A 14794-nucleotide genomic window follows, 5' to 3' on the forward strand; every position below is an offset into this window, starting at 1 on the left:
GTGGTACAAGGAGCAATTCAATCCATAAGGGCTTCATTACCACCGCAATAGATAACATTTGGTTAAATCTAGCTGCAGAGTAAATCTCCACAGCACAACAGAGCCTTGAATGGAGAGGCTCCTTTTTGTGTGGTCCTTCTCCCGGAGCTGCCTGAACCATTAGCCCCAATATATCCCTCTCCCTATTAACTGCAATTCCCTCCCGACTGTGCTTCGGTCATTTGTCTCCAGACTCTACGGGGGCGTTTGATGAGCAGAGAAACAAGACGAAGGGGAGAAAAGCGTCGGGTTAATGAGTTGTAGCAAATCCACACTTTGTAGTTGGGAGGAGGAGAGCTGGTGGCCAATGTTTGTCCAACTGGTTTATTTTTCGAGACCCAGCCTATTGAGGAAGGCTTGTTCAAGCAAGCTTCGTCCTTACAAACACACAAACATCCTTCTGTTTGCCTTCAAAGAAAAGAGGACCAGAGCTTGATTTGCATGCGAATGAGGAGCCCCGGGAGGAGAAGTCCTTGCCCATCAAAGGCTGCGGTAGCCCGGCAGCCAAGCGGTCTTTGTTCCAGCACCTGCTCGCCCACGCAGCCGATCTGGACGAGCCCTGTGCTCCTGGCCGCCGGGTCCCAGACCACCGCTCGCTCCCTGCCTGCTCCGCCGCCTTCGCTCCCCACTATCTTGTCCACCCGCCGCCGAGAACCCAGAGCCCGGAGGGTGAAGGAGGCAAAACTGTATAGTGAGCGGGCGGGTTGGGCTTTTTTTTTTTTCCTTAGGGTTCAGGGGTTCATCGAGCGATTGGGGTCTCTCAAGCCGGCGTGGGTGATTCGGGACCCCACCTCCAGACCCCAAATGACCCCAGCACTGGATTGAACAGTTCCTTCTTACCATTCTCTTAAAAACAATGACAACTGAAGGGATAGAGCCCATCCGGGCACTTTTTTTTTTTTTTTTTTTTTTTTTTTTTTTTTTTTTTTTACAGATGCGGGAATGTGAACAGAGAGGATTAGCTGGGATTCCCTCCTTTTAAGACATCCAAGTATCGTGCAAATAATAATAATACCCACGGTCTTGTTCTTCCACTCTCTCCCCATAATGACTTTCAGCTCTAAGTTTCAGATCTGTGACTTACAGAGTGCCGTTTGGATTCCGCCTGCTAACGCCTCTCCACCCCGGGGCGGCTTGAGCATCCGGACGTTCTCCGTTCCACCGTCTCCTCTCTTAGCCGTGCTAGGGTAAAAGTAACTTTTGCATATAAGATTTTGGTCTAAGAATATTTCAATCTGTATCTCTATATTTAGTGGTAAACTTTGAGGGTATGTTTAAACTCTTTTAAATCTCCTCCAAATGTTTGATAGGAAAAAACCCAGAACTTAATTTTGAGACTGTGAGAGTCCATTTTTTCCTCCCTAAAAAGGGACACGAGGACGGGGCACCAAGGGTGAATGTCACTACAAAAATATTGGCCTATAATTCAGTCTTCGTTAACTTGATAGGTTTAGTTGTGCAGATCTTCTGTCTAGATTTTTGAAAAAGAATTAATAAACGTATTTAACCTCCTCTGCAACTCACTGGTACTAAGTATTTAGGTTACATATTATATATGCTTTGGTTTTATTTGGAGCCCAAGATAACATCTATCAAAACTAGTCTCAGGTTCTGTCAAAGAACTAGAAATTGCCTGCAACAAGTAGTTAATGAAAACACTTAAAATTTGAAAAACAATATCACAAATCACAAAAATTGTGTAATTACTTCAATAAACACCTGATACATTTTCATTTTTATTCTCAAAGTGTGTGCTACCCTAAAATTGAAGATTTTTCTTACATACCCTAAATTACTTATTTAAATTAGAATTTCACTGTTTGCCTTTTAGAATAAAAACTTCTTTATGCAATTCCTGGAATCCCTTCTGTCAAGAAATAGTAGCTTTAAATACCAGAGCTTTCAAATAAAGTTTACTTTCTATATGTAAATATTAGTCAGGACTTCAAAGCTACTTGAGTGTTGATCATATCAATTTTTAAACTAAAAATTGCCTATTTGGTTGTGTTGCTTCCATTATAATGTAATGTGTTGCAGAATTTTTACAGATATATACAGTATTGTGCTCCAAAGCAAATGGAAATTAAATGACGTGGGAAGCTCAAAAACAAAATTAAAAGTTCTATAAAATTATCTGGGGGTAACTATGACATTAATTTTAATAGCCTCAATGCTCTTCAAAATGGAATAGAATAAGATTTGAAAATGAACACCGAAGTAACTTCTTCTATTGTAATCATTTAAAAGTAATTTCTGATTTCTTGCAATGGTGTTGACCTGAAAAGGATAAATGAAAAATCATGGCATGATGCTTTTGTTAAATTCTCTTTGAAAACAAAATTTTCTATTCTATATTGGGTTCCTACTTACTCCCATAGAAATTTTTTTAACAAAAAAGAAAATAAACTAAGAAGGGGACGACTGAAGCCAATTTTTTGGTGGATTTTCTTTGAAAATTAAGCATTTTATTTCTGAAAAAGTGTAAAAATCTTACATTAGAATAGTACAATAATAATTGCCAGTAAAATTTACAATACTCCTTGTAAAGAATACGCAGTAAATACAAAATAAAAATTCCGCATGTCTATTATGATACAAAACACAGGTTAAAATAAGAAATGGTAATTTTGACTTTTTTCCTTGTGTAAACATGTTAATTATTTTTCCTTTTCATGAAAAACTACACCAGACGAGTGTCCTCAAGTAAAAACTATTGGTTCGCTGGCACTCTTCAGGACCTTTACTATTCGTAAATAGTAAATAAAAATTCGTAAAACCGTAAATAGTAAATCAGGACCTTTACATTCTTTTGAACATTATTGATACTTTCAACGCCTGGACCTGAGAATCTCTAGACCTTCATAAAGGCTTAGATTTTTTTTTTTAAAATTTTCCCACAAGTCAAGGAAGCCCCTTGCGCTTACACAAGAGAGGGCACCCACCAGCACCCTCTTCCTCCCCACCCCGCGTCGGGGTGGGAGGCTGCAGCATAGGGCGACTTTGCATAAATAGAGGGACCCGCAGAGCCGAAAACCGCACCTCAGCTGCTGCCAAACACAGTCGGGTCTGAGAATCCCAAGCGGCGAAAACCGGGGCGCGAGGTCGGGAGGGGCCGCGCCCCGAGGAGAGAACAAAACACCAAACCACCAACATGAAGGGAAAAAAAAGGAGCCGGGATTCCTACCTTCTCTTTCCCAAGCGCGCTAACATAGCGTTATTAACAGTTTGAAATCCTAGCAGTAAAGTTCTCGACACTGGACAGGGCAGTCCCTTGGTGCAGAGTCCCCAGGGCGGCCGACGAGGAGACCGAGGAGGCGGCGGCGGCCGCGGCGGCCACGAGTGAGCGGGTGAGCGCGGCCGCCGGGCCCACAGCCGCCTGAGCCGCGCAGCCGCCGCCGCCGGATCCAGACCCCGGCGCGGGCGCGGACGGCGCCACGGGGGAGGGGGCGGGCGAGGCCTGCGCGGCTGCGGCGGCTTGCGCGGCGGCTGCGGCGGCCGGGCCCAGGCTGCCCCCGATGATGCTCTCGATGGAGAAGGGCGAACGCGCCAGCGCCGAGGCGCCCGGGCCGCCCGCCTTGGCCGCTGAGGCCTGCAGGGGCGCGGGCAGGGCGGCGCCAAGCGGGTGCGGCCGGTAGCCGAAGGCGGTCCGGGCCAGCTCGGCGGCCGCGCCGTGCGGCGGCGGGGGCGGCGGGGGCGGCGGCGGGGGCGAGTGCGGGTGGAAGACGGCGGCGGCCGCGGCGGCGGCGGCGGCGGCGAAGAGGGCCGAGGGCGGCGCGTAGGGCGGCAGCTGCAGGCCGTAGCCGCAGCCGTAGGGGCCGTAGCCGTAGGCGTGCGGGGGCGGCGGCGGCGCGGGCGGGAAGAGCGCGGCGGCGGCCGCCGGGTCGCCCGCGCCCCCCGCGCCCCCCGCGCCGCGCAGCAGCAGCGACTCGGCGGCGGCGGCGGCGTTGGGCGGGAGCAGCGGCTGCCGCTTGAAGCGCTTCCTCCGCCGCAGGAAGCTGCCGTTGTCGAACATGTCGGCGGACTCGGGGTCCAGCGTCCAGTAGTTGCCCTTGCCGGGGTTGCCGGGCTCGCGGGGGATCTTGACGAAGCAGTCGTTGAGCGAGAGGTTGTGGCGGATGCTGTTCTGCCAGGCGGGGAACTTCTCCCGGTAGTAGGGGAAGCGGCCGCTGATGAACTCGCAGATCTCGCTCAGCGTCAGCCGCTTCTTGGGGCTCTGCAGGATGGCCATGGTGATGAGCGCGATGTACGAGTAGGGCGGCTTCACCAGCGGGTTCTTGGCGCCGCCGCCCGCGGTCGCGCCGCCGCCGCCGCCTCCCGCGCCCGCGCCGCCGCCGCCCCCAGCGGCCCCGGCCCCCGCCACTGGGGCTGGGCCCGGGGGCGCGGGGGAGGCTCTTGAGCGCGGGGCCAGCAGGATGTCATCGTCCTCCTCCTCCTCCTCCTCCAGGTCCTCTAGTTCGTCCTCCCCGGCGTAGGAGCGCCGCCGCCGCCGCCGCTGCGCGGGGACCGCCAGGCGGGACACGCCACCGCTGCCCTCGTCGTCGTCCTCCTCGTCGTCGTCGTCGTCTTCGCCCTCCCCTACCACGTCGATGTCTGTCTCCTCTGCGAGGCCGGAGGCATCGGACATCTCCGTGCTCAGGGTCATAGCTGTGGCGCGCGGGCGGCGGGGCGGCGCATAGGGGCGCCGGGCGCCGGGCTCCCGCCGCTCCCCAGCCCGGGTCCCGGGCGGCGGGCCCGGCACGGGGGCGCCACGCTGTGGGCGCCGCCGCTGCTCGAGCTGTGCAGGGGCTGCCCGGAGGCCGGGGACGCTCGCGCCGCGACTTTGTAACTCCTACGCGGCCGCGCGCGCCGCACGGTCTCTGCACTCCCTCGGCCCCGCGCGCACCGGTCCCAGGCGGGGGACTTGACCTTCCCCTTTCCGAGCGCCCGGCGCCCTAGTCAGTGAGGAGGGGGTGGCGAGGCCCCGAGCGGGAGAGCCAGAGTCGGGCGCCGGGAGGGTGCGGGACGGATGAGAGTCGAGGGACCGAGCTCCGTGAGGCGAGGGCTGAGTCCAGGAGAGGGCGGACCTTTCCCCGGCTTATAGTAGGAGGCCTGTCACATGGTGTGCACGTCAGAGCGCTACCGAGGGAAGGGAAAGAAAGCCTAGGAAATCAGCCCTGCTCCGGAGAGAAAGTTTACCCGGAGGAGGGAGCCACAACTGAGAAGATTGGGGGTGGGGGGGTGGCGAGGAGAGAGGACCCCACCGCTCCTTGTCAAAAAGCTTGAGACCTGAATTAGGCGCTGGCCTGCGGTGGTCTGGCCCTAGGGCCGCTGCAAGAGTTAGAATTCCCAGGCTCCTACTCTTCAATCAGCCTTCCGCTCTAACCTCAGAAGCACTCTCCTGACGCGACAGTTTGACCACTCGGTGGCCTGTAGGAGCTGTGCAGCCCGGAGATAACTCCCCTCCCCCAATCATCCGAGATGGTCCCTGGGAATGGCTCCAAGATCTTTTGGGTTATCCCATCTCCCTCAGACTGGGCCAGCAGCTCCCCAACAAATCTGTTGAGAAACCCCTCAGTTTAAGCACAATAATAATTGTTTACTGACCTTTTAACCTGTCCTCTTTGGTTCTTCTCCCAAGACGTTTGTTTTCCACCATCTGTTAATAAAACTGTGGTTAGGCTGGCGTTTTAGTCACTTATCTGCAATCGAATGCCCTAGAAACTTGACAGCTAAACTAAGTCACACTAATGAGAGGATCTGACAAATTTCATGGGAATAAAGTAAGTAATCATTGAACGCAGAAAAGAAATAGAAAATGTTAGTGAAAACCCAAATACACCCACACACAATGCACCTAGAAACAACTCAAAAAGTTCTTTCATAATGGAGTAAGGGACTCTAGTTCTTAGAGGAACATTCTAATCAACACCTCACAGTAACCTCAAAATGCTTAAATAACTACAACATATACACATACTTCTACTCAGGCTTAATAACAGAAACTATATTAATTAAAAATTTCAAGCCAGCTTTTAAAAATGTTTTTTGGAAAATTTAAATATTTCCGGGGCACCTGGGTGGCTCAGTGGGTTGAAGCCTCTGCCTTCCGCTTGGGTCATGGTCCCAGGGTCCTGGGATCGAGCCCCCACATGGGCTCTCTGCTCTGCGGGGAGCCTGCTTCCTCCTCTCTCTGTCTGCCTCTCTGCCTACTTGTGATCTCTGTCAAATAAATAAATTGTCTTAAATATTTCCAACAGCTACTGGTGGAAAGAAATGAAATAATATTGTAAAATAAGATTAGAGTTCTGTTCAGCCCAATTTTCCTTTTCAGGTGACGAGGTAGTAGAAATAAATATGTTATTTTTAAGTATTCTTATCTTTGTCATCAACTCAAATTATTGTGGGTAGTGTAAAAACCCTAATAGCTTGTGGAATTCACACAAAGCCATTCCTTTTGGGGTTTTGCATTTCCCAAAACCTTTCTATTTCAAAGTGGGAACTGGCCTCCAAAGTTTAGCTTTCTGATTAAAATGACCACTTGACAAAACTATCAAAAATCAATGGCTTTCTGTAGAAACAATCATTAGCTGCCTTTGTGTACATCAGTTTATCCACCAAGTTTTTCACATTTTTAAACGTCTTACTCCCCTTATCAATCTCACAGAATCTCAAAACTAAACTGTCTCCTCCCACCTAAGAACTCTTTTAAAATCGAGTTTTTGTTGCTGAGGACAGCTACCCACCAGTTACACTTACAAACGACCCACAAAGTCCGTCATAGATCTCTGAAAGATCTATGGGAACGCCTCAAAGTTCTAAATAAATTATTTTTCATTGACTCTCGTTTGAAAAATGGCTGAACCATTTAATTATTGTAATGGGCTCAGCATTAACCTGAGCCAACATTAATCAGCACTATTAATCAGGCATTACATTGCTTTGTTGATCTAGCCAAGAGTCCTTACCGAGGAGTTCACTTTAACATTTGGAAGTTGAAGTTTTATAAGTACTCAGTCGATAGCTAAATAAACACCATGATTTTCACTAGACTGAGGACTGGTGTGTGGCGGAGTCGTTGAAGTTAAAACGGAGAGGAAGACTTTGTCCGGAGACCATTAGTTACTTTAGATGATCAGTACAGCCGTCATTGCACCACCCTGAACTTGTCTGGCCAAGGAGGGCAAAGAGGTGGACTTGGCGTTCGGTTTTTGTAACTTTGTCCAAAGCTCCCTTCCCAAAGGGCTTCAAGGGGTCTTCCCTGGAAATGTTTGAAAAACGTGGCCAATTATCTTCTGGCCACTCAGGGTTAAGTGTTAGGATTTAGTGAAGGTCAGAGGAGCGCTCTAACCCAGGAGGAGCGCTGCAGGGACCGTGTTCGCAGAGATTTGGTTGAGCTTTTCCCAAAGTCCCACACTGGGGCACGGCACTTGCTTTATTTGCTTTAGTTGAGCTACACATTCGTACGAGATCTTTAGCTCCGCACTCGCGAAATTTCCGGAGCGCGGAAACCCAAGTGTTTCATTTCCCGCGTGTCCCCCTTTGCCCCCCTTCGTACCCCACCTCCTAGGATCCTTCCCGACCGCGCTCCCAGCTCTCAGTCGCGGCTGGGAAATATCCACCGCCACCCACTCAAGCTAGCACGAGAGATGGGAAACTTTTCTGGGAGGCAGGGTGGGGACCACGCGGCGATCGCCCTCCCGTGTGCTCCCCTCGCGTGGACGCGGAAAGCGCCCGGCTCCTGCCTGGCCCGGTGGTACCCACGTGGGGGAGGGCTGCCCCCTGGCGGCGGCTCAGCGCCTGCAGGCCCCCGGCTCAGGTCCGGATCCAGAGCTGGAGAAGTAGCCGGCGTTTTGCAAGTGTAAGCAGTTGACTCCAGTACTTCCCTCCCACTGGGCGCCGGACAGCCGAGCTTTACGCTTCTTGAGCCCCCACTTCTCCTTCTCTGGGGCGACCGAGAAGGAGCAGATGTCTTTCCTTGGGCCGCAGGTTTCTCATGTTTTCCCTTGGACGGTTTGGGCTCTCCAGCAGCCCCTCCGCCCAGGGGGTGGGGGTGGGGTTATTGGAATTGTGCGGCCGCAGAAATCGAGGAAGCCGCGGGAACCTCGGAAGGGGCCGCCTTGGCCCCTTGTATTTGGCCTCCTGATTGAGAGCCCCGTAAGGTCCAGGCACCTCCTTCAGTGGGAGAAGACTGTCAGAGACCCGGGGGAGTAAACTCCCGGATTGGGAACTTGGACACCTCCCTCTTGGCCCCAGAGCATCCCAGGAGTTTACCCACGAATGTGAATATGAGCATATTTCCCAACTCCGCGGACACTTGGGGCCCCGTCCCTCCTCGAAGTCATTCCACAAGCCTGTACTGAGATACTATTTGGTGCCTAGTGAGGGTGCTCATGGTCTCTTGGGGAAGCCAGGTAGACAGATAATTGTTATGCCCAGTGATCCGTGCTTTCTTATCCCCCCACTCAAAACTGAGTGGTGCCTGGGGGTCCTTGCTGAGCCTCAGAACCATTCTTTCACTCTGCGCTTCCCTTCCTTGCCACTATATGCATCTTCCCTTTTTGAAAACTCAAACGTCCAGAAGCTGAAGGGAGCTCTATTCCTTGTTTTTTGTTTGCTTGTTTTTCAGTGTGTGTTAAAATATACATAGCACAAATTTTGCTTTATTTTTACCTTTTAATTTTTTTCTCTTGAATAGGCTCAAATAGAGCCTCATAGGTAATTAAGTAATGTATAAACATGAATGTACATACAAATATCACATCTGTGGCCTAATACTGTAGTAAAAGTTTACCACGTTAAGTGTTCAGTTCAGAGACATTAAGTACATTCACATTGATGCAACATATTATCCATTTCCAGAACTTCCCCATCATCCCAAACTGAAACTCTATACCCAGTAAACAGTAACTCCATTCCCAACCCCACCCAGTCCCCAGCCCCTGGCAACCACTATTTCACTTCCTGTCTTTATGAATTTGACTATTCTGGTCCTCATAAAAGTAGAATAATACAACATTTGTCCATTGTGACTGGCTTATTTTACTAATAGTGTCTTCAAGGTTCATCCCTATTATAGCAGGTATCAGAACTTCCTTCCTTTTTAAGGCTGAATAATATTTTTTCTATGTGTAGACTACATCTTGCATATCCATTCATCCACCAATGGACATTGGGGGTGTTTTCTCCTTTTCTGTTCAGTTCTGAACCTCCACATACCTAGCCCATTGTAACACTCTGCATGCTGTAGGCACTCAATAAAGGTTGGTCATTTTCCTACACTTTTTTCACCCCAGAAATCCTCAAAGGACCCCCATTGTCCTAAGAGAGCACACCCATCATTGAAGTCACAGCCATAGTTTTCCTACACCCTTCTAGATTTGTAATCTCAACTTGCTCACAGTTTTGAGACTTTCAGACTCACTCTGCACATTATCCTCAATTTTTAAAAGTAGAGGTTAAGACTTCACCAGAAAATTCCAAAATTGTGAACATTTTCCCCTAAAGCGCCCACGTGCGTGCTTGCTCACTCTCTCTCTCTCTCTCTCTCTCTCTCGCACACACACACACACACAGTTTTACATCTCTTTTTTGCCTTACCTGTCCTAAATCCTTGGAGGTCTGAGATGACCTTAAAATATTTCTCTGGCTGTCCAGATCCCTCCACTTCAACATTCTCTAAGTGGTTTAATATTCCCGCCATGAGAATTGGTCCACACACGCCACTGAGCTAATTGTCAAGGTCACAACAACTGGTGAAGTGGGTCCCTCCATATGATGGCTGAGGAAACAGGCTTGCATAGCTGCTGCTAGGGATAAGAGAGGTTGTGATGGCAGAGTGAGTGAAGCTTGCTGTCATCATGTCCCAGTTCCAGCAGCCTCTCCCAACACAGGAATCCATGGGCCCTCTTTCCACCCCCTAAATCTGCTTCTTCAGGGCCAGTTAGGTAGTCTGAAAATAAGTTCAAGGCAAGGTATTATTGGCTGAGAGTAGTTGGTACCTCTCCCAAGAGTAGGTACATTTCTTTTTTAAGGGTCTTTTTTTTTTTTTTTAATTTGACAGAGAGAGAGAGATCACAAATAGGCAGAGAGGCAGGCAGAGAGAAAGGGGGAAGCAGGCTCCCTGCTGAGCAGAGACCCCCCCCCCCAATGCAGGGCTTGATCCCAGAACCCTGAGACCATAACCTGAGCTGAAGGCAGAGGCTTTAACCCACTGAGCCACCCAGGCGCCCCAAGAGTAGGTACATTTTTAACCTGGGAATTCTGTTAATAAAATGTCATATTCCACTTTCAAATGGTGAGTCTTGACAGTACAGTTGGGAATTGAGATTCTTTTTGAAGAAGATGTATTAGTGTCCTTCTGGGTCTTACTAGGCTGTCTGTGCTTACACAACAGTTTCTTAAACAAGCATTTCGTGGCCTCTGAGCAGGATTCAGAAATCCTCAAGAATTCAGAATGTCAGCAAAGGTCTAAATCTGTGTTTTATAACAGCAAAATTATTTACACTGACTCAAGAATTTTCATTACCACAGTTAACCTGGACTCACCCTCCTGCCCCAACACACACCAACACAGAGACTCATTTAGCTCTGATCTCAGTGGTCTCCAGTGATGGATGTTTAAATTTTGTACCCCCAAATCAAATGTTCAAAAAATATATTTATCAGGAATTTAACTGCAAAATACACACATCTCCATTCCAGAGAGGACTCCTCCATTTAAGACCCACCTTCAATACAAGATTCTCAAGAGTACATGCTTATAGTTCTGTAATCTTCTAGTGTTTACTTACACTGTTTGCTAAGTTAATTTCTTGAAAATAGACTTACTATTTTTAATTCTAATACAAGAACTGAAAAAAAATAATATTCTCATATCTAGAAAGAAATTTTTTTTTTTTAATTTGTAGTTCACCCATGGGCCATCTGTAAAAAGAAATCTCTCTGCTTGGGAAGAATGGGGCTCTCTAACATGATTTTAAGGGTCCAGCTATCCAGACACATCAAAAATAAAAAGGATCCTTTATAAGATCATGAGAAAGCTTTGTCATTAATTGTAATTTTTTGTGTTTAAAATATATACATGACCAAAAAAAAAGTGTGCAGTGACCAAACTTATCTAGCACATACAACAAACACACACGTGCACACATTTACGCTCTGTTGCTTGCTGTCCAGGCTTAAACCAAGACTGAACTATCACTCCTTTGCTCTACATATGCAAATACAGCAAAATATCATGATGTTCACCCTCAAGGGCAACGCTTCACCTGACACCACAATCTGGTACCAATCTGGTAGGGGCATCTGGGAAGTTAGCTGAAGTGGAATTCACACACATTGGTCCCCATGTGGAAGGCAGACTCAACAAATTGCCTTTGCTAGAAAGCTTTGGTTGGCTAGCCTTCTAGAGCAGAAAAAAACTGAGAATGGGCCTGAACCCAAAATTTACAGAAGAATAAATAAAAATAATGAACAATTACTGGTAATAAAAGACATGCAAATTAGAAATAGGTGAAATGCCACTTTCCTCTATCAAATTAGTAAAGTTTGTGAACTCAATGGTTGTAATGGAAGGAACTCAATCATACACTTCCTGTGTGAAGTGTAAGGTGATACAAACCTTCTGGCAAACAATTTGGCAATTGGATCTTAAGTGTCCATTCTCCTGGAATCATTCTTTCTAGGATTTCATCCTAAGAAAATAACCAGAAATGTGAACAAAGATTTATGTACAAAAAATGTTGCAGTGATATTTTAAAGGGAAAAAGTTGGAAACATCTTAAATGCCCAAGAATTAAACATATTATATATATATCCCTAAAATTGAATCATTTGTAATCATTAAAAATTAGGTCTGTGACTGGAAGTCCTAGCCACTGCAGTCAGGCAAGAGAAAAAAATAAAAGGCATCCAAATTGATAAGGAAGAATCAAAATTTTCACTCTTTACAGATAACATGATATTATACATAGAAAACCCTAAAGACTTACCAAAAAACTACCAGAACTAATGAACAAATTCAGTAAAGTTACAGGATATGAAAGTAATATACAGAAATACGTTGCATTTGTATACACTAATAATGAAGCAGCAGAAAGAGAAAGTAAAGAAACAACCCCATTTGCAATTGTATCAAAAATAATAAAATACCTGGGAATAAACTTAACCAAGAAAGTGAAAGACCTGTACTCCAAAACCCATCAAACACTGATTAAATAAATAGAGATGATACAAATAGAAAGCTATCCCATCCTCATGACTTAGAAAAACCTATATTATTAAAATATCCACCCAAAGCCATCTACAGATTTAATGTAATCCCTATCAAAATGCCAACAACAGGGGCGCCTGGGTGGCTCAGTGTGTTAAGCCGCTGCCTTCGGCTCAGGTCGTGATCTCGGAGTCCTGGGATCGAGTCCCGCATCGGGCTCTCTGCTCAGCGGGGAGCCTGCTTCCTCCTGTCTCTCTGCCTGCCTCTCTGCCTGCCTCTCTGCCTGCTTGTGATCTCTCTCTGTCAAATAAATAAATAAAATCTTTAAAAAAAAAAATGCCAACAACATTTTTCACAGAAATAGAACAAATAATAAAATTTGTATGGAACCACAGAACACCCTGCATGGGCAAAGCAGTCTTGAAGAAGAACAAAACTAGAAGTATCACAATCCCATATTTCAAGGTATGCTATGAAGCTGTGGTAATCAAAACAGTATGGTACTGGCACAAAAATAGACACATAGGGGCGCCTGGGTGGCTCAGTGGATTAAGCCGCTGCCTTCGGCTCAGGTCATGATCTCAGGGTCCTGGGATCAAGTCCCGCATCGGGCTCTCTGCTCAGCAGGGTGCCTGCTTCCCTCTCTCTCTCTCTCTCTCTCTCTGCCTGCCTCTCCGTCTACTTGTGATCTCTCTCTGTCAAATAAATAAATAAAATCTTTAAAAAAAAATAGACACATAGATCAACAGAACAGAGTAGAGAACTCAGAATTAAACCCATGTTTATATGGTTAATCAATCTAAGACAGAAGAGCCAAGAATTTACAATAGGGAAGACATTATCCTCAACACATGGTGTTGGGAAAACTGGACAGCTACATGCAAAAGAATGAAACTAGACCACTTTCTTACAACATACACAGAATAAACTCAAAATGGATTAGAGACCATCAAATGTGAGACCTGGAACCGTGAGACTCCTAGAAGGAAACATGGGTGGTAATTTCTTTGACATAAGACACAGAAATATTTTCTAGATATGTCTCCACAGGGAAAGAAAAAAAAAGCAAAATTAAACTGTTGAGACTACACAGAAATAAAAAGCTTTTGCACAGTGGAGGAAACTATCAACAAAACAAAAAGGCAACCTAATGAATGGGAGAAAACATTTGTAAATGATACATCCAATAAGAAGATAATATTCAAAATGTGTAAAAACTCATACAACTCAACACCAAAACAAAAACAAACACAATCCAATTAAAAAATGGGCAGAGGATCTGAATAGACATTTTCCCAGAGAAGACATACATATGGCTGGCACATGAAAAGATGTCAAACATCACTCATCATCAGGGAAATACAGATCAAAACCAGAATGCAATATCACCTTACAGCTTCCCAGAATGGCTAGAATCAAAAAGACAAGAAACAACAAGTATTGGTGAGAATGTGGAGAAAAAGGAACCCTTTTGCACTATTGGTGGGAATGCAAATTTTTCCAGCCACTGTGGAAAACAGTGTGGCAGTTGCTCAAAACATAAAAAATAGAAATACTCTATTAATTCCACTAATTAATTCATTAATTCCACTACCAGGTATTTACTCAAAGAAAATGAAAACACTAATTCAAAAAGTAGATATACCTCTGTATCTATTGCAGCATTATTTATAATAACCAAGATATGGAAGCAATCCAACTATCCATCCATAGATAAATGGATGAAGAAGACATGGTATATATGTACAATGGAATATTACTCAACCATAAAAAATGAAATTTTGCCATTTATAACAACATGGATGGACCTAGAGTGTATAATGTTCAGTGAAATAAGTCAGTCCAAGAAAGATAAATACTGTATGATTTCTCTTATACATAGAATTTAAGAAACAAAACAAATGAACAAAGAAGAAAAACCAAAAAACAGATTTGAAAATAGAATCAACTGGTGGTTGCCAGATTAGTAGTGGGTGAGAGAATGGGTGCAATAGATAAAGGGAATGAGAGTACACTTACCTCTTTTTTTTTTAAATTTTATTTATTCATTTGACAGACGGAGATTACAAGTAGGCAGAAAGGCAGGCAGAGAGAGAGGAGGAAGCAGGCTCCTTGCAGAGCAGAGAGCCCGATGCGAGCCTCGATCCCAGGACCCTGAGATCATGACCTGAGCCGAAGGCAGAGGCTTTAACCCACTGAGCCACCCAGGTGCCCCTTTTTTCTTTTTTTAATCCAAAATGTGTTTACTGGCAGGCACCAGGCTGGCTTAGTTGGTAGAACATGTGACTCTTGATTTGGGGAATGTGAGTTCGAGTCCCACCTTCAGGATAGATGTAAAAATAAGATCTTTAAAAAATGTATTTCTTGGGGCGCCTGGGTGGCTCAGTAGGTTAAAGCCTCTGCCTTCAGGTAGGGTCATGATCCCAGGGTCCTGGGATGGAGCCCCACATCGGGCTCTCTGCTCTGCAGGGAGCCTGCTTCCTCCTCTCTCTCTCTCTCTGCCTGCCTCTCTGCCTACTTGTGATCTCTGTCTGTCAAATAAATTAAAAAATCTTTAAAAAAATG

The 14794-nt window shown here is 46.4% G+C and overlaps 1 protein-coding gene across 2 annotated transcripts; it reads right to left on the reverse strand.

Moving 5' to 3' along the window:
• Positions 1 to 392: 392 nt before the first annotated feature.
• FOXD1 (forkhead box D1) lies at positions 393 to 5398 on the reverse strand. Of its 2 annotated transcripts, XR_007127713.1 has the most exons (3): positions 3224 to 5398; positions 1124 to 1221; positions 393 to 416 (listed from the first exon to the last, which is right to left on the reverse strand). XR_007127713.1 is itself a non-coding variant. In XM_047731545.1 (2 exons), exon 1 carries the CDS (start codon positions 4679 to 4681, stop codon positions 3257 to 3259), a length of 1425 nt encoding a protein of 474 aa, XP_047587501.1. In that variant the 5' UTR covers positions 4682 to 5398; the 3' UTR covers positions 1096 to 1221; positions 3224 to 3256. The 2 variants fall into 2 exon arrangements, 1 of the variants encoding a protein (XP_047587501.1); XM_047731545.1 differs by lacking the exon at positions 393 to 416 and having other exon boundaries at positions 1096 to 1221.
• Between the last annotated feature and the right edge of the window lie 9396 nt (positions 5399 to 14794).

The sequence above is a fragment of the Lutra lutra genome, chromosome 5 (assembly GCF_902655055.1).
Source record: "Lutra lutra chromosome 5, mLutLut1.2, whole genome shotgun sequence".
NCBI lineage: Eukaryota > Metazoa > Chordata > Mammalia > Carnivora > Mustelidae > Lutra > Lutra lutra.